Source organism: Pistacia vera, unplaced genomic scaffold (assembly GCF_008641045.1).
Source record: "Pistacia vera cultivar Batoury unplaced genomic scaffold, PisVer_v2 Contig467, whole genome shotgun sequence".
NCBI classification, from domain to species: domain Eukaryota; kingdom Viridiplantae; phylum Streptophyta; class Magnoliopsida; order Sapindales; family Anacardiaceae; genus Pistacia; species Pistacia vera.
Genome location: NW_022196298.1, coordinates 1304853 through 1331515, shown reverse-complemented (window position 1 = coordinate 1331515; position 26663 = coordinate 1304853). Strand labels below are relative to the sequence as shown.

General features: G+C 33.0%; 1 protein-coding gene, 1 long non-coding RNA gene and 1 pseudogene across 2 annotated transcripts; all 3 read right to left on the bottom strand.

The window, feature by feature from the left end:
• Positions 1–12400: 12400 nt before the first annotated feature.
• LOC116145807 (zinc finger protein 3-like) lies at positions 12401–13147 on the bottom strand. Its single transcript, XM_031431246.1, has one exon. It carries the CDS (start codon positions 13145–13147, stop codon positions 12401–12403), a length of 747 nt encoding a protein of 248 aa, XP_031287106.1.
• Positions 13148–14240: 1093 nt separating this feature from the next.
• Positions 14241–15764, bottom strand: LOC116145783. Its single transcript, XR_004130428.1, has 3 exons — positions 15729–15764; positions 15596–15642; positions 14241–15338 (listed from the first exon to the last, which is right to left on the bottom strand). It is a non-coding gene; the product is annotated as an uncharacterized LOC116145783 (long non-coding RNA).
• A 4639-nt stretch (positions 15765–20403) lies between these two features.
• LOC116145806 lies at positions 20404–21002 on the bottom strand (annotated as a pseudogene).
• Positions 21003–26663: the final 5661 nt, after the last annotated feature.

Below are 26663 nucleotides of genomic sequence, written 5' to 3'. Positions count from 1 at the left end.
CTCAGCTTTTGTTGTTTTGTTTGTTTATATAGTGAAGTGAAAATGAGTATGGGTATTATCATGAAGGAAAATTAGTAGGGTTGATTCATAAATTGGGATTAGGTTAATCATCATATTATCAACCCACTCAAGGACAAAATTTTTCATCCCCAATTCACCCCACCATGAGGGATGAAGTTCCTCGTCACCAATTCACCACAACATCAGGGACGAAAACTTTTGTCCCCAATGATTGATCCAGTTAGGGACGAAATTTTTTCGTCCCTAATTGTGCTTTTTTGGGGGCGAAATAGTCTCATTTGGGACGAATAATTATTCTTTTTTGGACAAAAAATTTCGTCACAAAATAAATAATTTTTAACGACGAAACCGTATTTCGTCCCCAATGGCATGGCTTTGGGGACGAAATGTTTTTCGTGGGCATTACCCTTTGGCGACGCGGCTTTGGGGACGATTTGGTTTATCGTCCCACATTACTTTTTAGGACGAATTTTGTACTTTATGTGACGAAAATTTTCGTCCCTAAATGTTAAATTTCTTGTAGTGCAACTTCTTTTTATTATACTTTAACCCACAAACATTTAAATCTTTTCACTCTAACCCTTTTTGTTGCTTTAATTACGCTTAAGTGTGTCAGGTCAGATTTTTAAAACAAAAAAAAAAAAAAAATCAAAAACCTTTTCAAGGTTATATTCTCAATTTGAAACTTGGGAAGACATATCAGTTAAATCTCCTCCAGAGTTGAAGCCTAGCCTGTTTAGTTGCTGATTAGTTGGTGTTCTCTAACCTTCTTGTAACGGCCTTCCAGCACCCCTACTCCTTCAGTATCAGGTTCATTTTGCTTATGCTGTAGTATCAAGTTCTTTTGCTTGGATTGAATTCAGTTTTGCTCGATATTATTTGTGCCTTACTTGAGTATCAAGTTCTTTTGCTTGGTTGAATTCAGTTTTGCTCAGGATTATTTGTGCCTTTCTTGAGGTTGCTTCAGCTTTATGTGGTTGATTCAAATTGGAAGCTGCTCCTGCAGAATTATGCTCAGTATCAATTTCTTTTGCTTGGATTGAATTCAGTTTTCTCAGGATTATTTGTGCCTTCCTTGAGGTTGCTTCAGCTTTAGTGGTTGATTCAAATTGGAAGCTGCTCCTGCAGAATTTGCTCAGTATCAAGTTCTTTTGCTGGATTGATTCAGTTTTGCTCAGGATTATTTGTGCCTTCTTAGGGTTGCTTCAGCTTTATGTGGTTGTTCAAATTGGAAGCTGCTCCTGCAGAATTATGCTCAGTATCAAGTTCGTTGCTTGGATTGAATTCAGTTTTGCTCAGGATTATTTGTGCCTTTCTTGAGGTTGCTTCAGCTACATTGCTTCGCTTTATGTGTTGATTCAAATTGGAAGCTGCTCCTACAGAATTAGCTCAGTTTTATTGTGGTTGACTTATTACTAGTTAAAAGCTGTCTCTGCACTATAGTTACTTGTAAACTATTGCTTCAGCCACGAATTGCTCAGTTCCACTGAAGGATGTTGTTCATCACCCAAGTCCAGTTTTACGGTAGGATATTAGCAAGAGTTGTGGTAGTCCAAAGTTGTTCTGTCACAGAAGGATGTTAACAAATTTAAATTAGTTTAGAGTATCCAGTTTAAGGGAGGATGTTAGTAAGAGTTAGAAAATGATTAGTTAAGTAACCTATAGACTGATTTAGTTAGCTACTGTTTGTGTTAGCTACTGTTATGAGCACTATAAAAAGTGCCCTTACTGTACAAAACAAAGTAATTAAAACGCGAATTTTTCAGAACCTTCTCTTGTTTTTCTCTCTGTTTCTCTCAAAACTCTCATATTCAAGTAAAGTCAGACTAAAATACGTGCACAACGGCAACAAGAATTTTGAGCTGCCGAGAATGACACCTTTAACAACAACATTCCTGTTCTGGAATAGATATACCACTACACGGACTTTACACCATGATTATAATGTACAATAGCAAAAGCCCCCAGTGGAGTATTATTTATACCACCTTCTTCAAAATCCTCTACGCATAATACTGCCTTCTTCAAAATCCTCTACGCATAGCATCAAAATGGTTGAAATTAGTAACAAAAGTGTTGGCGAGAGCATGAAATAACTTTTAATTACTAATTTTGACCCCACCTCATCCAAAAATTGGAGAAATGCCTCATGGAAGGGGGTGAGAAGACTCAGGCTTCAAAATAAGCTCAATACAATACAAACGCTCTAGCAACTTAAGTTGATAATTCTAACTAGCCTAATAATTAAAGAAACTTAGCAAGCCATGATACAGTAGTACTCCCCATTGAATATATTAAAAACCAGTTAAACAAACCACTTCAATTTTGAAAAGGCATTGCTTCCTCTAAATGATTTACGAAGGGCACACCAAGCATCAGTAAAGAGGTATCAAATGTATGGGGATGTCTCGGCCACCGTTAATGCTGCATTTTCCTCCACACATTCTTTCAACTATGCTTCACTGTATCCCGTTAAAGCAAACATCTCAAGCACAAATCATATGGTCTAGGACACAACAAGTGCACTCAGAATTGGTCTAGGACATGACAGAAACATCATATCCAAAACGGTGTAGTCACCCTCAAACCACTAGGGAAAAGAAGAATTACAACTGTTCAGTAACAAATGCTTCACAATAGGAAGACCACTAGTAAATACTGCAACACTTGAAACCTTTTTTTTTTTTTTTTTAAATCAGATGTCAAATAACTATTTTATCATGTCTTGGCAATAACAACCTCGTTGATGCAGCCATAAACTACAAACTGTGCCATAAAAGACCTGATTACAGAAAATTCACGTGCTAACGGCCTGAATTCAGAGCAGCCATCTCCTAATTGGGGGATAATTCTCCTCTTCAAGATAACAACTATTCTATAAATGCAAGGCCAAATTGGGACACCAGTCCAACAAAGGAACTCCCTATATTGCATTGATCTTCAAACTTTGGGCAGGCATTACAAGGGTAACCAAATATAAGATAAACATAATTAATTGCATGATATAAGAAATAAATTAACTGCATTCTCGATTTGAGTACCGCCCTTTCTTGAAATCCTTAAATGCATGGGAAACTCACATCTAACTTGTTTGTTCTTGCATCATCATCTTGCAATTGAATAATATCAAGATAGCATCCAGACCAGACCTCTTATATCTCACAATACAAAGAATTAGGGTTTCCAAGCCAACTCAAAATGTCAAATTAAGAACAAAGAAGAAGGAAAAAAAAAAGGGGATATTTATATTTATCTTCAGTTCAATCAGGACAAATGCTTTTACAACTTGCAACTTCTTGCAGAAAAACAAATTGAAACAACAAGAATTAGGGTTTCAAGCCAACTAAAAGAAAATAATTTAAAAATCAAATTAAGAACAAAAGAAGAGAATGGGAGGAAATAACATTAAATAGGTCTTCAAGATCGATCAGGGCTAGCGAATTATACGATTTGCAACCTCCTGCAGAATAAACTACAAAATTGAAAAACCAAGAATTAGGGTTTTCAAGCCAACAATTAGAACAAAAAAATGAAAGAAAAGAAAGAAAAGAGAGAGAAATTACGTTATGGGTCTAATATCGATCAGACTGGCAAATTTTACAATTTTCAACTTCTGCAGAATAACAAACAGCAAGAATTAGGGTTTCAAAACAAAATAACTTAAAGTCAAATTAGGAACAACAAAAATGAAAGAGAAAGAAAAGAGAGGAAATTACTTAAACAGGTCTTCAAGACCATTGAAGAAATGGAAAATAGTTTTATATGCGTCTAAGTCACAATGAAGAGAAGGAAGAGAAGAAATGAAGAGAGGAAATGGTGCCAGGAGACACGCAATTTGAATTGTCAATTAACGGTAAATGATTAATGTTGATAAATAATGAATATTTAAAATGAGGGATTAACGATCAGAATAACATTCGAGTAACATTTTTTTTTTTAATCACCAAAGAAAGCCTCCCTAAAAACAATTCTCATCAAAATTGCCTTCTAACACAAAGGTCTTCAGTTTTCTCTCCGTCCAAACAATTTCTCACCCATCATAGAAAACTTTACAAATTCTCTTCCACCCAAAACTAAGAATCAATTACAACAACAACCACCACATAATTAAACCCTTTCACCGAAATTCATCACAAAATCCATAAGCTATTTTCAAATCCATAAAGTCTACAGAGAGTATCAAATCTACTGTCACCAGATATGTCTAAGAGATCTGCTCAATTCGGCGCCACAGCCGAGATTTGCTCACGGTGGCGCCACTATTGTCTAGATCGCGAGCTGCTACATTGATGGCTGTCGGAGCTGCTTAGCAGTGGCCATGGAGATGTTGCGACAATGGGATTGCAAATTTGGTATGGCTTTGGTTCGGATATGAGAAGAAAACATTAGGAGAAGAAAGAAAAGAATAAAGGGAAAAAATAGGAAGAAAGAGAAGAAAATGAGAAAGAAACTCATCAGAAAAGAAGAGGAGATGAAGAAAAGAACGGAAAAGAAAACATGTGCTTTCATTCAGCCTTACAATTTCAATTTTAAATTTTGGTTTTTGTATGTAACATTCTTCTCGATAATTTCAATTTCAATTTCAAATGGACATTAATAACATTTAATGCTTGTAGGGAAAAAAATAATTACTAATGGATGACAAATAAAAGGCTGCATGGACGCCACCTCAGCAAAGTCAAGAACCATGCAATGAGCATGGCAGCATAAGTTCCACATGGTAAACCGAAGAATGAGCCAATATTCCCTATCATTGAAATTCGTTATAGAGTCTAACGACATTCCACCACAAATCTTTCCCTAAAAATTCCCACACAACAACTCTAAAAAGCAACAATAGGTGCTTGTACATTTTACTTTGTGGAAATAGTTTTTGTTTTGGCAGATTTGAAAAAAGAAAAATGTTGAGAGAATAGGTGACTGGGATGTCAGGGAATCCCCAGGCCAAGCCCGACTTAGCCCGCACGGATGTAGTTACTCCCATCCCCGGCCCAACTCACCCTGTCCCGATTCAGATTAGTTAAATTAGCCCTTTTGAATTAGTCGAAGCAGCAACAACAATCTAGCAACTTGACTTTCAAAGATAGGCCGTTCGTTAGTTCATCAATTCTTCCTGCAATCTTCATTTTTTGTTCTTATTTTTACAGTTTGGATTGAAATTTTCGTTTGATCATCCAACTTTTATCAAGTGTGTAACTTTCAATCGATTTATTTTTCTTTTTTACTGGAAATTTAATTTCTTAGGTCGATTTAATCGTGTGAAAATTAAGATATATAAAGTTTATCAAATATTTTAATGTGGTAAATGAATATACAGTCCTTGACCAACTATTTGTATTGACATTGATTAGGATAAAAATTTCAAATAATATTTATATGCGAAAATCTCACCAAATTTTAAAAATAAAAAAATGACCCAAATTCATGTAGGAGAATCTCCCCAAATTATTAATATATATGACAGAAATATTATTTATAGTAGAGAATCTCACCAAATTATTGTTTTAATAAACGTTACCACCGATTCATCAATATATAAATATGAGATGGTCTTCACCAAATCACTAATAAGATGCGATATCACCCTTAAAATCAGTCCCCCATTTATAAGAGATTTTTTCAATAACTATTGCTTCAGGTGATTTTTGTTAATTGATAATAAGTTGAGAATTTCGTATAATTTGTTTTTTTAGATTAATTGCATGATAGATGGATAGTAGATATATATGATGTGCAATGGAAGCGGCGAAACAAACAATTTCCCAAAAGATTTCTTATCTCATTCTTTCTTATCTAGGATGGGCGTGATAAGGGATGATATAATCGGCGCCCGGACGAGGTGGATATGACCACCTCTGTCCCCAAGCCATCCTCGAGGCTAGGGAATGTCATTGGACATGGCTCGTCTTGGTCCTGACAGTTTTGGGGAATCCTTGCACTATTTGGATCAAGGCGGAAATGTCCATCCCTAAATAGATCCACCTATTACATCAAATTGGTGTAAGTTTTATACCAAATTTTGATTTTTGTAAAAATACTATTACATCTCTATTTTATGTACCAATATTATACTAAAAAGAATATTCTTTAGAATATTCTCTTTCTTTTTCTTTTGTTGTAATAACCAACAATTAATCTATTTCAATCATCATTTTTGTATATATTATTAAATTTGAGATGATATTTATTAAATAATAATTACTTTGAAAATTATAATATTAATAAAATTAACATTTATTTAATCAGATAAACATTACATTTATATAGAAAAACTTATCTAATATAAAATGATACAAAAAAAAAAACACAAAAGTAAATTTCATATTGATAGTAATTAATTTTTTGAATTAGTATATCTTCCCACAAATTATCAATTAATGCATTTCGAAGAGCATGGTGAGCCTCTGTGTTTTGATTTGTCTATGTCAAGTAAGAAAATTTTGAAATCGGACATTTTCATCTACGACAATTTCAACTTCGGGAGTTGGCGCTTCCATCTGTTCTCAATCGATGCATCAACATCGATCACTCCTCGATTATCATGTAGTGCATAATAATACACGTATTCATTATATTATGTAATACATTTTTATCCAACAAAGGTGTCAGTCCTGCCATAATTGCAAATCGCGATGGGAGAACTCCAAACACACGTTCCACATCTTTTCTACATCCTCTTGTTTCATTGCAAATAATTTTTTTTTTTTTGGGACCACGTGATCGTGAATAGTTTGTACAAGAGTAGACCACTTTGAGTATATAACATCAGCTAAAATAACTCATATTCTAATCTTTTCCTTGAATGCTAATGAGCGGGAGAGCAATACTTTGAGTTAGGTTGGCAAACAAATGAGATGCCTCCACCACATTAATGTCATTGTTGGAACCTGGCAAACCAAAAAACGCATGTCATATCCAAAGATCATAATCAGCTACAACCTCGAGAATAATAGTTAGAGATCCACTACGGCCAGCATATTGTCTTGCCCAAGCTGTTGGGCAATTTTTCCACTTCCAATGCACCAATCTAAACTACCCAACATTCTTGGAAAACCACGTTGTTCACCAATATGAAGTAGCCTTACAACATCATTAGCTTATTTAATGCCCCGCTTGAGGTACGTAGTTAAGATTTATTGTATTGCTTAAATGTTCATTGATTCAGCTTTAATTGAGTTTGTTTAGTGGTAATAATATTTTAGTTGGCCCTTGGTTGAATGGATATTGTGAGTTGGTTGAGTGGTTGCCCTGAAATTTGTAAAACTTGGCGAAGTTTTTGTGTTACGACTTCGCCGAGGCGAAGAAGAAGCTTCGCCGCGGCGATGAAGCCCTGCAACCTACGGTGTAGGTTCTATAATTTTTCACCGGGAGAAGAAAGATTCTTCGCCGCGGCGAAGGGCTTGACAAAATGTGTATTGAATTTCTAAAATTCTCCTTTGGCACAATGACCATTCTACCCCTAATTAGCAAGAAAGTGGAGAGTAAATGTAAAATTTCATGGAGAATAGGTTAGTGTGGGGGTGTAAGTGAAATGAATCAAAGGATAAGATGGAATTTCCAGGAAGAGCAAGGGCAAAGTTGGGAAGTGATGGTTATCTTATGAGCTAAAAAGGGTTAAGTGTAATAAACCCCCATTTCATTCATTTCCACCGCCATAACCATTCTCTAAATTCTCTCAAGTTTCCTTTCAATTTTCCCAAGATTTCTAAGGTTTAAGAGAGCTTTTGAGTATTTTGAGTAGAGAGTTCATCTAAAGCATCCTAAGTAAGGATCTTTGCTTTGGATGGAGTTTGCTTATAGTTATATTGCGTATATGGTTGTTATTGTTCTTGTTGTTGTTTGAGTTATTGTAGAGAGAAGACAAGACAACAAGGAAAGAAAAGTACTAGAGAAGTCACTTTTTCCCCAGGTAAGTAAATCCAACCCAAGTGGAGATTTAAGAACTCTTTTGAGTAGAGATTTATGTTATGTATGAGTATATGTTATTTTCCATGTGTTTTCATTGTGTTCTTATGAGTATATGAGTAGAAAGCGCTATTACACTTTAGGTGACTCTATATACTCGTTCTGCAAATACCCTCACAACAGCACGACAAAATCTCTTCAAACTTTCAATGGTTGTAACTCGCCTATTTTAATATACTCATCAAGCATCCGCTGGTAGACCGTACGCCAACATCCAAATATAGCTGTTATTTTTTGAAAAGCAACAATCCGAGCCTACCGATTCATCTTTCTTTTGTACAAAGTAGTTATCATGACCTTTCACGTGATCAACAATACGAATGAATAAATTTCGAGACATTCAAATCATCCGGCGAAACATGGAATCATTAAACCGTGGATTCTTAGCAAAAAATCGTTGAACAATTGATCAATCAATAGTTTCCTGGTTACTTTGATGACTCTATGACCAGGAATTGATCCTCTATGGATCACCTGATTGTTCTGTTGCTTGAGATAGTAAGAAAGAGGAGGTTGTTGTTAGCTCTCATGCGAAGGTTGCTTCTTGCTCTGCATCAATTGCTTCAAGATCATCATCAATTCCCGTCATCAATTTTATTGTGGAAAATGATGACGAATTAGAAGATGATAAATGAGATGGACTTCCAAATTGAAATTCATCTTTGTAGATATATTAGTTGAATGTTTGGCGTGAGCTTTTATAGTTGAAGAAAATATTATTCTAGATTAAAAATAATAATTCAAAATGATGTATTGTCTATTCAAGCTTTTGAGATTTGTGCTTATTCAAAAAGATGTATTGTCCATTTAAGCTTTTGAGATTGGTGGCTTGTTAAAAAAGATGTATTGTCCATTCAAGTTTTTGAGATTTGTGCTTGTTCAAAGATTATTGTCCATTCAAGCTTTTGAGATTTGTGGTTTATTCAAAAAGATGTATTGTCTATTCAAGCTTTTGAGATTTGTGGTTTATTCAAAAAGATGTATTGTCCATTCAAGCTTTTGAGATTTGTGGCTTATTCAAAAAGATGTATTGTCTATTCAGCTTTTGAGATTTTGTGGATTCAAAAGATGTATGCATGTCCATTCAAGCTTTTGAGATTTGGGCTTATTAAAAAAAATGTATTGTCCATTAAGTTTTTTAGATTTATAGCTTATTTCAAAGATGTATTGTTCATTCAAGCTCAAAAGATGTTTGTTCGTTCAAGCTTTCAATTCAAACTTATGTTATAAAAGAGCATACAACACATAGTTTTGAACACATCTCTTATATTTCCTCTTAGAACAAAAAAAAAAAAAAAAAAAAAACACATTTCTTCATTTGTGTACAAATGACTACAACACGAAGTTCTTCGTACACAAATGAAATGACATGCTCTATGTCTATTTATCTTAATGTTTCTCAAAACCCGATTTTAGGTATAAACCAATCTAGCGATCAATTCTGGTCTCGATTGAGCTTGACTACAACAGTTCAAACCCGTGTTTCTCACTCAAGTTCGAACAAAAGATCTTTGCATTGTCGAATGCAACTGATCTTTAAAGTTATTGGGAAATTGAGGGGATGCATACATCAAATTGAAAATATGAATCCAAGTGGTGCTTCTGAGCAAGATATTGTAGTATTTGTTACATTTAATTAATTTTTTTTATCTAATTGTTGTGAATGTTATATGTTTGTTTTGTAGATAATTCAAGCCAAAATGTTACTAGCACAAGATAAAAGTTACAGAAATGTTTCAGATTTGATCATATGTGGCCTATACTTAAGGATATTGAAAAATTTATAGATATGTTAACATCGCAGAAGTATTTCAAAGGCAAACCGATAGTTTTGTATAATCAGAGACTCCCATTTCAAAGTCTCCCCAATCGTGTCTTGTGACATGTCGTCATATTCTCTAAACATATGAGAAATATTGTGGGTACTTTAGCTGAACGACCCATTGGGGTGAAGAAACCAAATTAAAGGAAAAATGATAAAGAAGTTTCAAACAGTATTGAAACTATTCAAGAAGAAATCGACAGCTCGCTGCTATTTTCAATTGGGGCAACTCAATATCATTCCCAATATATATATATTAGAGCTGGCAGTGTGGACCGGGTCCAAAAGCTCAGCTCGAAAACCCGTCCTAGGACCGTCCTCAAGAGACCAGACCTAGGAGCCAAAAAAAATTTGTATTTTTTCAATATAGTCCCCTGCCAAATTACATAAACCCCCAGTTAATTTGAAATAATATAAATTAAGAGGGCTAAAATGACATTTTACAAAATTTATAAAAAAAAAAAAATCTTCTAGGTCTAAAAAATTTATAAATTTTACCACTAAAAATACTAAAAACCCGCCATAAAAATCATTTTGCCCCCAAAATAAAAAAAAAAAAAAATTGAGGGGGGAAATTTATTATCCAAGCCGTATGAGATTGGTCCTAGGACCGGTCCTAGGCCCATAGGACCGGTCCTAGGCCCATAGGACGGTCTTAGCCCTAGGACCAGTCCCTACCAGCCTAAGGCCTAGTCCGGTTCAATTTTTCTCATGGGCCTGGGACCGGTCCTAGGCCCATGAGTGACTGGTCCCATTTGGTACTAGTCCCAAACGGGCCTAGGCCTGGGCCTGCTTGGGATCGATCCCTGCCCACCTCTAATATATATTTAATATATATATTATTTATATATATATATATATATAATGAGTGAAAAAATTAATTGTTGGTTATTCAAATAAAAGAAAAGAAAGAGATATTCTAAGAATATTCCTTTTAGTGTAATATTTGATGCAATGGATTGGAGATGTAATAGTGTTTTACACCAAAAATCACACCAATTTGGTGTGAAAGTTGCACCAATTTGGTGCAATGGGTTGGAGATGGTCTTAGGATTTTAGGGGTACCTGATTATTTTCTTAAATGATTGGGGAGAATTGATTAAATGGTAATAGTTACCCAAACATTTCCCAAAACTATATGGGGCTAATTGTTTTTTACTCATACAAAAATGTTGTTGCGGCCTTGAGTGTGGAAACGGAATTTTATATATTTGCACCACTGGGTAACCATTATATTTTAGCCAAAGGGTAAAAAATTAATTTTAATACTTGACAAAAATTTGTTAGAAATATTAACAGAATAGGGCATATCCTCCTATTTTTCATATGTATGGTAGCATCATAAATCGATAACTGGGGGTTTATACAATTTTCCTTTTGACAGATAACAAATCATGGACTATTACGTATCTTCTTAATTAAAAGCACTGTAATTATTTTTACCTTTTATTATACTATTTGATGTTATCTTTTAGAATATTATGAAATGAAAGATAATGTACAAGTATTTTTTGCATTGCATGCACTGGCGGAGATAGCGTTTTGAAATTTTTTTATTGTATAACACCCAAATTATTATTATTTTTTTTAATTTGATAAAACATTACCAATCATAATTTATATATTTTGAAATATCCTTCCCTCTATTTCTTTGTCAAAATGAATTTTTAAATTTCATTTTATTATTTAAGTTTCAATCTATAAACTGCCTTTATTAAATTTTAAGTTCTTTAGTTACGCTTTTATTTAATTTTTAATTTTTTGATATTTCATTATTATACTACTGAAATTTGAAATAAATATGTATTGAACAATTTTCATATTAAATAATGAAGTTGATCTTAATTGTATACCAATATAGAAAGATTTAATTGATGACAAATTAGCATATAATGCTGCTAGAATTATGAAATATATTAAATAAAATGTTATAAAAGATCTTAATGTTTATTACTTTTGCTGCTTAACTTTTAGTCCAGAATTTGCTCTTTACTTTGTTGTAATTTCCTGGCTGCTGGATGTTTTTTGGCATGGCTGATATTTATAGTATACTTCTAGTTTTAAAGAAGGATCGATACCCAAACCTCATAGAAAGAAGTTATTAAAATGAAATTCGAGTCTAGTCAAATGGTATAACTAGTTCTAAAATTAATTGAAACGAAATATTGAAGTCTAATCAAATTAGTATAATTAGTGCGGTTGTGACATTTTGTTTTTTTTTTTTTTCTGCATTAAGGACCAATTAAAATCACATGCACCAAATGCCAGGAAATGATGGTTAAATTAATTATAAAACATAAACAGAAGATAAAGTTAAAATTAAAATTAAAATACTTGTAATAATCTAAATATAACAACGATTATCTAAAGCTTAAGAGACAAATCAAGTCCTCATCATGATGATCAATGATGAATCCTGACTATCATTATTTAGTAATAATGGAAATAGTTTCCCTTGCATAGTCACCATTTATGAGAGAGGCTTTTTTTCTTTGCATAATGCTTGAACCCACCAAAGTTGTAAATCAAAGAAAGCAAGTCCTAAGAATAACAATCAAAATATATACTTTTAACAAAAAAAAAAAAAATTATCTAAAGCTTGAGAGATAAATCAAGTTTTGATGAATGATCGTCCTTATGATCACTTTGTAATGGACTCTCTCCCTTCAGAGAGTCACCACTAGTGGGAGGTTTATCCGCCGCAATGCTTGAACCCTTTTGAGCCTGCATCAAACCCTGCTGCCTGCGATTTTCATAATCTAGCCCTGAATTCATCAAGACTTGTCGATTGCCAAATCGATCCCGGAGTGGGACCCATGGAAATACCGCCGCCGCTGGCCTTCGAATCATCGGAGACTGCACACTAACCCCAAGAGATGATCTATTATAGGATCCATAGAGAGGAACTTGATGGTTTAAAGTTGAAAAAGGATAATAAGAGAAATGATGATGATGCCCTAAAGCACCCATGCCCATCTCCTTACGTCGTTTCGCTATTGCACGCTCTTGTTTGTGTGCATTTTGATGTCCCCCCAAGGCCTGTGATGTGGAAAAGTTTTTGTTGCAAAAGTTGCACGAGAAGCCTCTTTGTTTTGGTTGCTTTTTGTTACGTATGGTTGATAACAACTCGTTGGCTTGAAATGAAGAACCAACGCTAAAGAGTTTTAGTTCGACTTCACATCCACTAATTGAATCATCGTTAGCATTAGCCTTTTGATTAAACAAAAGATCAAAATCTGATTTGGGTTGGTTTGGTTCAGGTGATTCTTTTTCATGAGAAGAAGCTGAGTTGATGGAGATCTCTGAAGGGGATGGTTTCTTAGAAATTAGGGTTGCCATGGCATCAAGATTTGAGTTTGGAAGAGGTACATGAAAGAGATTTATTTATTGAGTATTGGATTTTCAATTATGGAAGGAAATTATGAAATCACAACTCACAAGAGGTTTTCAAATTTAAACATGTGAAAAATTAATGTTAAGACATCATCACAGGGATTGTACTTGAGTATTAATGATTAGAAGATTGCATATTATCTCAATTGGAAAGCAAAATAATAAAGACATTGATCTCGACCCCCATCAGGTCTATTCAAATTACAAGTCTGGCCATTTTGAGATTTTACAAATAATAAAAATCTTCTTATTGTTAGTTAGCGTTAAAAATTTATGACGTCATGGGTTAGTGAATATATACTTAATTAACCCTTTATCCTTTATTTTAACACCAAAAAATTTAAGGGTAGGGAGATTTCTATTATTTCTCTGATTACAAGGAGATTTTTGTTACTTAATTATACCGCAGGGGGATTTTTTTATTAAACCTTTTTCAAATTGTTGAGTTTGATAGTTTATGCAACCAACCAGAAAAATAATATTGCCTTTAATGGGAAAATTTAGATTCGATTGTTAACTTTCGATATAAATATGAATTCGAAAAGGTATGTGAAAGAGATCCATGTTGTACATTGACTATTCTATTTTCAATTATGGAAGGAAATCATGTTGCGTGATTATATAATTTAAAATTAATGGTAAATTATACAAGTGTTGAGTAATAAAATGCTGTTCATCTCAATTATTCCGAATATATCATGATTTAATATGGTTATTACCAAATGAATAGTCAACATTCTAGAATTATTACCAAATGAATAGTCAACATTCTAGAATTATTACCAAATCCATAATCGAAATCTAGAAAGAGACTTGATTTCTACACATGCACAATACATTGTATCTCAAACTCCTATTTAATGAGTTAATCGAGGGTCTTAAATCTGCAACGGTTATCTTTATTAATGATAATAAATATGATATGCTAAATCAAAAGGTTAAGAAAAATATTTAAATTTTCCTTTGTTTCACTGCCAGTTACCAAAATTTGACTGAAAAAGGATAAAGTTAAACAAATTTTCATTATAAGTAGAAATACTATTGTTGGAAATTTACAGAATTTCACAATGGTGTGTGATAACAGTGATACGTATATTATTGACACATCCTTAAAGACAGAAACTAGGTATTGTTCATGAGTCAAAGTTAATAATTAATACCTTAATTATCCTTGTTGTTTTTAATGAATCCTTCCACCCCAGAGTCTAGCATCCTCTCCCACCATCACAACCATCATACTCACCAACACCAGAACTACCACAAGCACTATCATGAATGAATCAATAAAATTCATATCAAACAACGAAGACACTCCTTTGCCCACCACATCACACTACTCATTTCTGTAATAAATGAATAAAATTGCTAGTATTCATATTACAATACTGTATTAATTAAAGTTTTTTAATTACTTTACTGAATCAAATATCCAAGGTTTTGAATAAACAATTATTTATATAAAGTTTTTCATTTATGGGAGACAGGTCTTCAGTTGTGTTGTTGGTTTCAGTTGAGAGTGAGAGCCTCAATATCATGAAGGTGCTAAATTTGCGCAAACATATTGTTCGTTTTATGGGGGCCGGCCAATAATTTCCCTTATGACTCGCACTATGGGGGCCTGCTTAATCGCCTAACCCATTGATGTGCTTACATACGCATTATGAAATCCCTCATATGTGGAATATTACGTATGTAATATAATGCGGAATTTAATTACTTACCTCCAGCCTTATTGTTCAAGTGTTATAGAAAGCTAAAACATGAATGATTTGTGAATGAGTGTTTAAAAGATGTCTTATAGCCTATGCCTCTAGAACCTTTTTTTGTATTTTTTTGTGATATCTCTTTAATGGAAAAGATGATATCTTTATATATGGTTAGGCTAAAGACCAATTAACTTCCATCAACTGCCTTTAATCTCCTATCAAATATCAAAAGAGACAATTAATAACTCCGTTAAACCACATTAAACTACATAATTGTGACATGTGGTCATATCAAGTCTTACATCATATTCACTCACCTTTATTTGTGGGGCTTTGCGTTCCCATTGATGAAATATATGGAAATAAAATTGCATCATAGCTAATAGCTTAAGCTTTTAGTCCGATGGTAAATGTTTGATCCTAACATACACCTATGCATTGAACATGAGTAGTGTCAATTATTATATATTTACTGTAGATACTGGTAGTAAATATAAGTTTCACAAATCAATTAAGGACGTGCTACCTTAATCCTTAGTGAGTAGTGTAACTAATGTATGTAAGTTATTCTTTTTGATAAGAATGGAGGGTAATATTAATTGTAATATAATGATTAATGTTGCAGCTAGTTGAAAGAGTAACATCTATGTGCAATGAGAATATTATTTCATAGATATAGAATTCATACCTCCTAAAGGAGTAAACCTGGCAATGGTGGTATTGCTGGCATAGTCACTGCGATGCTCAATTCAAGAAGTCGGTCACAAAGTAGGAATAAATATTAAGTCTCAATCAAGTGTAATCGGTTTAATTATACAAACCTTCAACATGCGTGTTCCTTTCGTAATGAGTTTTAGTTTATCTATCGGTCAAAAGTGTATTGCATGTCCATTCAAAGCTTTTGAGATTTGTGGCTTATTAAAAAAATGTATTGTCCAGTTAAGTTTTTTAGATTTATAAGCTATATCAAAGATGTTTGTTCAGTCTCATTCAAGCTCAAAAAGATGTTTGTTCGTTCAAGGCTTTCAATTCAAACTTATGTTATAAAAGAGCAACAACACATTAGTTTTGAACACATCTCTTATTTTTCCTCTTAGCAAAAAAAAAAAAAAAAAAAAACACATTTCTTCATTTGTGTTACAAAATGACTACACAACGAAGTTCTTCGTACACAATGAAGATGACATGCATCTATGTCATATTATCTTAATGTTTCTCAAAACCCGATTTTAGGTATAAACCAATCTAGCGATCAATTCTGGTCTCGAGTTGAGCTTGACTACAACAGTTCAAACCCGTGTTTCTCACTCAAGTTCGAAACAAAAGATCTTTGCATTGTCGAATGCAACTGATCTTTAAAGTTATTGGAAATTGAGGGGATGCATACATCAAATTGAAATATGAATCCAAGTGGTGCTTCTGACAAGATATTGTGAGTATTTGTACATTTAATTAATTTTTTTTATCTAATTGATTTGAATGTTATATGTATATGTTTTGTAGATAATTCAAGCCAAAATGTTACTAGCACAGATAAAGTTACAGAAATGTTTCAGATTTGATCATATGTGGCCTACTTAAGGATATTGAAAAATTTATAGATATGTTAACATCGCAGAAGTATTTCAAAGGCAAACCGATAGGTTTGTATAAATCAGAGACTCCCATTTCAAAGTCTCCCCAATCGGTGCTTGTGACATGTCGTCATATTCTCTAAACAAAATGATGAAATATTGTGGGTACTTTAGCTGAACGACCCATTGGGGTGAAGAACCAAAATTAAAAGGAAAATGATAAAGAAGTTTCACGTATTGAAAACTATTCAAGAAGAAAATCGACAGCTCGCTGCTATTTTCAATTGGGGCAACTCAAATATCATTCCCAATATATATATTAGAGCTGGGCATGGGGACCGGGTCCAAAAGCTCAGCTCAAAAACCCGTCCTAGGACCGGTCCTCAAGAGGACCAGACCTAGGGCCAAAAAAATTTGTATTTTTTCAATATAGTCCCCTGCCAAATTACATAAAACCCCCAGTTAATTTGAAATAAATAAATTAAGAGGGCTAAAATGACATTTTACAAAATTTATAAAAAAAAAAATCTTCTAGGTCTAAAAAATTTATAATTTTAACCACTAAAAAATACTAAAAACCCGCCATAAAAATTCATTTTGCCCCCAAAATATAAAAAAAAAAAAATTGGGGGGGGAAATTTAATTATCCAGGCCTGTATGAGATTGTCCTAGGACCGTCCTAGGCCATAGGACCGGTCCTAGGCCCATAGGACCGTCTTAGGCCCATAGGACCAGTCCCTACCAGGCCTAAGGCCTATCCGTTTCTAATTTTTCTCATGGGCCTGGACCGGTCCTAGGCCCATGAGTGACTGGTCCCATTTGGTACTATTCCCAAACGGGCCTAGGCCTGGGCCTGCTTGGGATCGATCCTGCCCACCTCTAATATATATTATTATATATATATATATATATATATATATATATATATTATGAGTGAAATAAATATTGTTGGTTATTACAATAAAAGAAAAGAAAGAGAATATTCTAAAGAATATTCCTTTTAGTGTAATATTTGATGCATATGATTGGGATGTAATAGTGTTTTACACCAAAATCACACCAATTTGGTGTGAAAGTTGCACCAATTTGTGCAATGGGTTGGAGATGGTCTTAGGATTTTAGGGGAACTGATTAATTTCTTAAATGATTGGGGAGAATTGATTAAAATGGTAATAGTTCCAAACATTTCCAAAACTATATGGGGCTAATTGATTTTTACTCATACAAAATGTTGTGCGGCCTTGAGTGTGGAAAGCGGATTTTATATATTTTGCACCACGTGGGTAACCATTATATTTTAGCCAAAGGGTAAAAATTAATTTTAATACTTGACAAAAATTTGTTAGAAAATATTAACAAATAGGGCATATCCTCCTATTTTTCAATTGTATGGTAGCATCATAAATCGATAAAACTGGGGGGTTTATACAATTGTTCCTTTTGACAGATAAACAAATCATTGGACTATTACGTATCTTCTTAATTAAAGCACTGTAATTATTTTTACCTTTTATTTATGACTATTTGATGTTATCTTTTAGAATATTTGAAATGAAAGATAATGTACAAGTATTTTTGCATTGCATGCACTGGCGGAGATAGCGTTTTGAAATTTTTTTATTGTATAACACCCAAATTATTATTTTTTTTTAATTTGATAAACAATTACCAATACATAATTTTATATTTTGAAATATCCTTCCCTCTATTCTGGTCAAAATGATTTTAAATTTCATTTTATATTTTAAGTTTCAATCTATAAACTGCCTTTATATTAAATTTTAAGTTCTTTAGTTACGCTTTTATTTAATTTTTAATTTTTTTGATATTTCATTATTATACTACTGAAATTGAATATAATATGTATTGAACAGATTTTCATATTAAATATAATTGAAGTTGATCTTAATTGTATACCTAGATAGAAAGATTAATTGATGACAAATTAGCATTAATGCTGCTAGAATGTTATGAAAATAATAATAAAAATGTTATAAAAGAAATTTCTTAATGTTTATTACTTTTGCTGCTTAACTTTTAGTCCAGAATTTGCTCTTTACTTTGTTGTAATTTCCTGGCTGCTGGATGTTTATTGGCATGGCTGTTATTTATAGTATACTTCTAGTTTTAAAGAAGGATCGATACCCAAACCTCATAAAGAAGAAGTATTAATGAAATATTCGAGTCTAGTCAAAATTGGTATAACTAGTTCTAAAATTAATTGAAACGAAATATTGAAGTCTAATCAAAATTAGTATAATTAGTGCGGTTGTGACATTTGTTCTTTTTTTTCTGCATTAAGGACCAATTAAAATCACATGCACAAAATGCCAGAAATGATGGTTAAATTAATTATAAACATAAACAGAAGATAAAGTTAAAATTAAATTAAAATACTTGTAATAATCTAAAATATAACCGATTATCTAAAGCTTAAGAGACAAACAGTCCTCATCAATGATGAATCCTGACTATCATTATTTAGTAATAACGGAAATTTTCCCTTGCTAGTTACCTTTTATGAGAGAGGCTTTTTTTTCCTTTCCATAATGCTTGAACCACCAAAGTTGTAAATCAAAGAAGCAAGTCCTAAGAATAACAATCAAATATATACTTTTAACAAAAAAAAAAATTATCTAAAGCTTGAGAGATAAATCAAGTTTTGATGAATGATCGTCCTTATGATCACTTTGTATGGCTCTCTCCCTTCAGAGAGTCACCACTAGTGGAGGTTTATTCGCCGCAATGCTTGAACCCTTTTGAGCCTGCATCAAACCCTGCTGCCTGCGATTTTCGTAATCTAGCCTTGATTCATCAAGACTTGTCCATTGCCAAATCGATCCCGGAGTGGGACCCATGGAAAACCGCCGCCGCTGGCCTTCGAATCCTCGGAGACTGCACACTAACCCCAGAGATGATCTATTATAGATCCATAAAGAGGAACTTGATGGTTTAAAGTTGAAAAAGGATAATAAGAGAATGTGATGATGCCCTAAAGCACCCATTCCATCTCCTTACGTCGTTTCGCTATTGCACGCTCTTGTTTATGTGCATTTTGATGTCCCCCCAAGGCCTGTGATGTGGAAAAGTTTTTGTTGCAAAAGTTGCACGGAAGCCTCTTTGTTTTGGTGTCTTTTTGTTACGTATGGTTGATAACAACTCGTTGGCTTGAAATGAAGAACCAACGCTAAAGAGTTTTAGTTCGACTTCAGATCCACTAATTGAATCATCTTTAGCATTAGCCTTTTGATTAAACAAAAGATCAAAACTGATTTGGGTTGGTTTGGTTCAGGTGTTCTTTTTCATGAGAAGAAGCTGAGTTGAGGAGATCTCTGAAGGGTGGTTTCTTAGAAATTAGGGTTGCCATGGCATCAAGATTTGAGTTTGGAAGAGGTACTGAAGAGATTTATTTATTGAGTATGGATTTTCAATTATGGGAGAAATTATGAATCACAACTCACAGAGGTTTTCAAATTTAAACATGTGAAAAATTATGTTAAGCTCCATTTCATTCATTTCCACCGCCATAACCATTCTCTAAATTCTCTCAAGTTTCCTTTCAATTTTCCCAAGATTTCTAAGGGGTTTAAGAGAGCTTTTGAGTAATTTTGAGTAGAGAGTTCATCTAAAGCATCCTAAGGTAAGGATTCTTGCTTTGGATGTGAGTTTGCTTATAGTTATATTGAAGTCTTATATGGTTGTTATTGTTCTTGTTGTTGTTTTGAGTTATTGTAGAGAGAAGACAAGACAACAAGGGAAAGGAAAAGTACTAGAGAAGTCACTTTTTCACCAGGTAAGTAAATCCAACCCAAGTGGAGATTTAAGAACTCTTTTGAGTAGAGATTTATGTATGTATGAGTATATGTTATTTTCCATGTGTTTTCATTGTGTATCTTATGAGTATATGAGTAGAAAGCGGCTATTACACATTAGGTGATCTTATATATCGTTCTGCAAATACCTCAACAACAGCACGACAAAATCTCTTCAAACTTTCAATGGTTGTAGACTCGCCTATTTTAATATACTCATCAGTAGCATCCGCTGGTAGACCGTACGCCAACATCCGAAATATAGCTGTTATTTTTTGAAAAGCAGACAATCCGAGCCTACCGAGTCCATCTTTCGTTGTACAAAGTAGTTATCATGACCTTTCACGTGATCAACAATACGAATGAATAAATTTCGAGACATTCAAAATCATCGGCGAAACATGGAATCATTAAACCGTGGATTCTTAGCAAAATAATCGTTGAACAGATTGCAATCAATAGTTTCCTGGTTACGATTGATGACTCTATGACCAGGAATTGATCCTCTATGGATCACCTGATTGTTCTGTTGCTTGAGATAGTGAAGAAAGAGGAGGTTGTTGTTAGCTCTCATGCGAAGGATTGCTTCTTGCTCTGCATCAATTGCTTCAAGATCATTCATCAATTCCTCGTCATCAATTTTATTGTTGGAAAATGATGACGAATTAGAAGATGATAAATGAGATGGACTTCCAAAATTGAAATTCATCTTTGTAGATATATTAGTTGAATGATTTGGCGTGAGCTTTTATAGTTGAAGAAAATATTATTCTAGATTAAAAAATAATAATTCAAAATGATGTATTGTCTATTCAAGCTTTTGAGATTTGTGGCTTATTCAAAAAGATGTATTGTCCATTCAAGCTTTTGAGATTTGTGTATTATTCAAAAAGATGTATTGTCCATTCAAGCTTTTGAGATTTGTGGCTTATTCAAAAAGATGTATTGTCCATTTAAGCTTTTGAGATTGGTGGCTTGTTAAAAAAGATGTATTGTCCATTCAAGTTTTTGAGATTTGTGGCTTGTTCAAAAAGATGTATTGTCCATTCAAGCTTTTGAGATTTGTGGCTTATTCAAAAGATGTATTGTCTATTCAGCTTTTGAGATTTGTGGTTTATTCAAAGATGTATGATGTCCATTCAAGCTTTTGAGATTTGTCTTATTAAAAAAAATGTATTGTCCAGTTAAGTTTTTTAGATTTATAGCTTATTTCAAAAGGGTATTGTTCATTCAAGCTCAAAAAGATGTGTTGTTCGTTCAAGCTTTCATTCAAACTTATGTTATAAAAGAGCATACAACACATTAGTTTTGAACACATCTCTTATATTTCCTCTTAGCAAAAAAAAAAAAAAAAAAAAACACATTTCTTCATTTGTGTTACAAAATGACTACACAACGAAGTTCTTCGTACCAAATGAAGATGACACTGCATCTATGTCATATTTATCTTAATGTTTCTCAAAACCCGATTTTAGGTATAAAACCAATCTAGCGATCAATTCTGGTCTCGAGTTGACTTGACTACAACAGTTCAAACCCGTGTTTCTCACTCAAGTTCGAAACAAAAGATCTTTGCATTGTCGAATGCAACTGATCTTTAAAGTTATTGAATTGAGGGATCATACATCAAATTGAAATTGATCCAAGGGGTGCGAGCAAGATATGTGGAGTGATTTGTTACTTAAATTATTTTTTTTATCTAATTGATTTGAATTTATATGTATATTGTTTTGTAGATAATTCAAGCCAAAATGTTACTAGCACAAGATAAAAGTTCAAGAAATGTTTCAGATTTGATCATATGTGCCTATACTTAAGGATATTGAAATTTATAGATAATGTTAACATCGCAGAAGTATTTCAAAGGCAAACCGATAGGTTTGTATAATCAGAACTCCATTTCAAAGTCTCCCCAATCGGTGTCTTGTGACTGTCGTCATTTCTCTAACATAATGATGAAAATATTGTGGGTACTTTAGCTGAACGACCCATTGGGGTGAAGAACCAAAATTAAAAAGGAAAATGATAAAGAAGTTTCAAACAGTATTGAAACTATTCAAGAAGAATCGACAGCTCGCTGCTATTTTCAATTGGGGCAACTCAAATATCATTCCCATATATATATATTAGAGCTGGCATGTGGACCGGGTCCAAAAGCTCAGCTCGAAAACCGGTCCTAGGACCGGTCCTCAAGAGGACCAGACCAGGAGGCCCAAAAAATTTGTATTTTTTCAATATAGTCCCCTGCCAAATTACATAAAAACCCCCAGTTAATTTGAAATAAATATAATTAAGAGGGCTAAAATGACATTTTACAAAATTTATAAAAAAAAAAAATCTTCTAGGTCTAAAAAATTTAAAATTTTAACCACTAAAAATACTAAAAACCCGCCATAAAAATTCATTTTGCCCCCAAATATAAAAAAAAAAAATTGAGGGGGGAAATTTATTATCCAAGCCGTATGATTGTCCCTAGACCGGTCCTAGGCCCATAGGACCGGTCCTAGGCCCATAGACCGTCTTAGGCCCATAACCAGTCCCTACCAGGCTAAGGCCTAGTCCGGGTTCTATTTTCTCATGGGCCTGGGACCGGTCCTAGGCCCATGAGTGACTGGTCCCATTTGGTACTAGTCCCAAACGGGCCTAGGCCTGGCCTGCTGGGATCGATCCCTGCCCACCTCTAATATATATATATATATATATATATATATATATATATATATATATATATAATGAGTGAAATAAATTAATTGTTGGTTATTACAATAAAGAAAAAGAAGAGAATATTCTAAAGAATTCCTTTTAGTGTAATATTTGATGCAATGGATTGGAGATGTAATATGTTTTACACCAAAAATCACACCATTTGGTGTGAAAGTTGCACCAATTTGGTGCAATGGGTTGGAGATGGTCTTAGGATTTAGGGGGTAACTGATTAATTTCTTAAATGATTGGGGAGAATTGATTAAAATGGTAATAGTTACCCAACATTTCCCAAACTATATGGGGCTAATTGATTTTTACTCATACAAAAAATGTTGTTGCGGCCTTGAGTGAAACGGAATTTTATATATTTGCACCACGTGGGTAACCCTTATATTTAGCCAAGTAAAAAAATTAATTTAATACTTGACAAAAATTGTGTAGAAAATATTAACAATAGGCTATCCTCCTCCTATTTTCATATGTATGGTAGCATCATAAAATCGATAAAACTGGGGGGTTATAACAATTGTTCCTTTTGACAGATAAACAAATCATTGGACTATTCGTATCTTCTTAATTAAAAGCACTGTAATTATTTTTACCTTTATTTATGACTATTTGATGTTATCTTTTAGAATATATATGAAATGAAAGATAATGTACAAGTATTTTTTGCATTGCTGCACTGGCGAGATAGCGTTTTGAATTTTTTTTATTGTATAACACCAAATTTATTATTTTTTTTAATTTGATAAAACATTACCAAATACATAATTTATATTTTTGAAATATCCTTCCCTCTATTTCTTTGTCAAAATGAATTTTTAATTTCATTTTATTATTTAAGTTTCAATCTATAAACTGCCTTTATATTAAATTTAAGTTCTTTAGTTACCTTTTATTTAATTTTTAATTTTTTTGATATTTCATTATTACTACTGAAATTTGAATTAAATATGTATTGAACAGATTTTCATATTAATATAATTGAAGTTGATCTTATTGTATACCTAGATATAGAAAGATTAATTGATGACAAATTACATATATGCTGCTAGAATGTTTATGAAAAATATATTAAATAAAAATGTTAAAAGAATATTTCTTAATGTTTATTACTTTTGCTGCTTAACTTTAGTCCAATTTGCTCTTTACTGTTGTAATTCTCCTGGCTGCTGATGTTTATTGGCATGGCTGATATTTATTATACTTCTAGTTTAAAGAAGGATCGATACCCAAACCTCATAAAGAAAGAAGTATTAAAATGAATATTCGAGTCTAGTCAAATTGGTATAACTAGTTCTAAAATTAATTGAAACGAAATATTGAAGTCTAATCAAAATTAGTATAATTAGTGCGGTTGTGACATTTTGTTCTTTTTTTTCTGCATTAGGACCAATTAAAATCACATGCACCAAATGCCAGGAAATGATGGTTAATTAATTATAAAACTAAAACAGAAGATAAATTTAAAATTAAATTAAAATACTTGTAATAATCTAAAATAACAACGATTATCTAAAGCTTAAGAGACAAATCAAGTCCTCATCAATGATAACCTGACTATCATTATTTAGTAATAACAAATAGTTTCCCTTGCATAGTTACCTTTTATGAGAGAGGCTTTTTTTTTCCTTTCCATAATGCTTGAACCCCCACAAAGTTGTAAATCAAAGAAAGCAAGTCCTAAGAATAACAATCAAATATATACTTTTAACAAAAAAAAAAAAATTATCTAAAGCTTGAGAGATAAATCAGTTTTGATGAATGATCGTCCTTATGATCACTTTGTAATGGACTCTCTCCCTTCGAGAGTCACCACTAGTGGGAGGTTTATTCGCCGCAATGCTTGAACCCTTTTGAGCCTGCATCAAACCCTGCTGCCTGCGATTTTTCGTATCTAGCCTTGAATTCATCAGACTTGTCCTTGCCAAATCGTCCCGGAGTGGGACCCATGGAAAAACCGCCGCCGCTGGCCTTCGAATCCTCGGAGACTGCACACACCCCCAGAGATGATCTATTATAGGATCCATAAAGAGGAACTTGATGGTTTAAAGTTAAAAAGGATAATAAGAGAAATGATGATGATGCCCTAAAGCACCCATGTCCATCTCCTTACGTCGTTTCGCTATTGCACCGCTCTTGTTTATGTGCATTTTGATGTCCCCCCAAGGCCTGTGATGTGGAAAGTTTTTGTTGCAAAAGTTGCACGAGAAGCCTCTTTGTTTTGTTTGCTTTTTGTTACGTATGGTTGATAACAACTCGTTGGCTTGAAATGAAGACCCAACGCTAAAGAGTTTTAGTTCGACTTCAGATCCACTAATTGAATCATCTTTAGCATTAGCCTTTTGATAAACAAAAGATCAAATCTGATTTGGGTTGGTTTGGTTCAGGTGATCTTTTTCATGAGAAGAAGCTGAGTTGATGGAGATCTCTGAAGGGGATGGTTTCTTAGAAATTAGGGTTGCCATGGCATCAAGATTTGAGTTTGGAAGAGGTACATGAAAGAGATTTATTTATTGAGTATTGGATTTTCAATTATGGAAGGAAATTATGAAATCACAACTCACAAAGGTTTTCAAATTTAAAACGTAAAAATTAATGTAAGACATCATCACAGGGATTGTACTTGAGTATTAATGATTAGAAGATTGCATATTTCCAATTGGAAAGCAAATAATAAAGACATTGATCTCGACCCCCATGCAGTCTATTCAAATTACAAGTCTGGCCTTTTGAGATTTTACAAATAATAAAAATCTTCTTATTGTTAGTTAGCGTTAAAAATTTATGACGTCATGGGTTAGTGAATATATACTTAATTAACCCTTTATCCTTTATTTAACACCAAAAAATTTAGGGTAGGGAGATTTCTTATTTCTCTGATTACAAGGAGATTTTTGTTACTTAATTATCCCGCAGGGGATTTTTTTATTAAACCTTTTTCAATTGTTGAGTTTGATAGTTTTGCAACCAACCAGAAAATAATATTGCTTTAATGGGAAAATTTAGATTCGATTGTTAACTTTCGATATAAATATGAATTCGAAAAGGTATGTGAAAGAGATCCATGTTGTACTTGACTATTCTATTTTCATTATGGAAGGAAATCATGTTGCGTGATTATATATTTAAAATTAATGGTAAATTATACAAGTGTTGAGTAATAAAATGCTGTTCATCTCAATTATTCCGAATATATCATGATTTAATATGGTTATTACAAAATGAATAGTCAACATTCTAGAATTATTACCAAATCCATAATCGAAATCTAGAAAGAACTTGATTTCTACACATGCACAATACATTGTATCTCAAACTCCTATTAATGATTTAATCGAGGGTCTAAATCTGCAACGGTTATCTTTATTATGATAAAATATGATATGCTAAATCAAAAGGTTAAGAAAAATATTTAAATTTTCCTTTGTTTCACTGCCAGTTACCAAAATTGACTGAAAAAGGATAAAGTTAAACAATTTTTCATTATAGTAGAAATACTATTGTTGGAAATTTACAGAATTTCACAATGGTGTGTGATAACAGTGATACGTATATTATGACACATCCTTAAGACAGAAACTAGGTATTGTTCATGAGTCAAAGTTAAAATTAATACCTAATTATCCTTGTTGTTTTTAATGAATCCTTCCACCCCAGA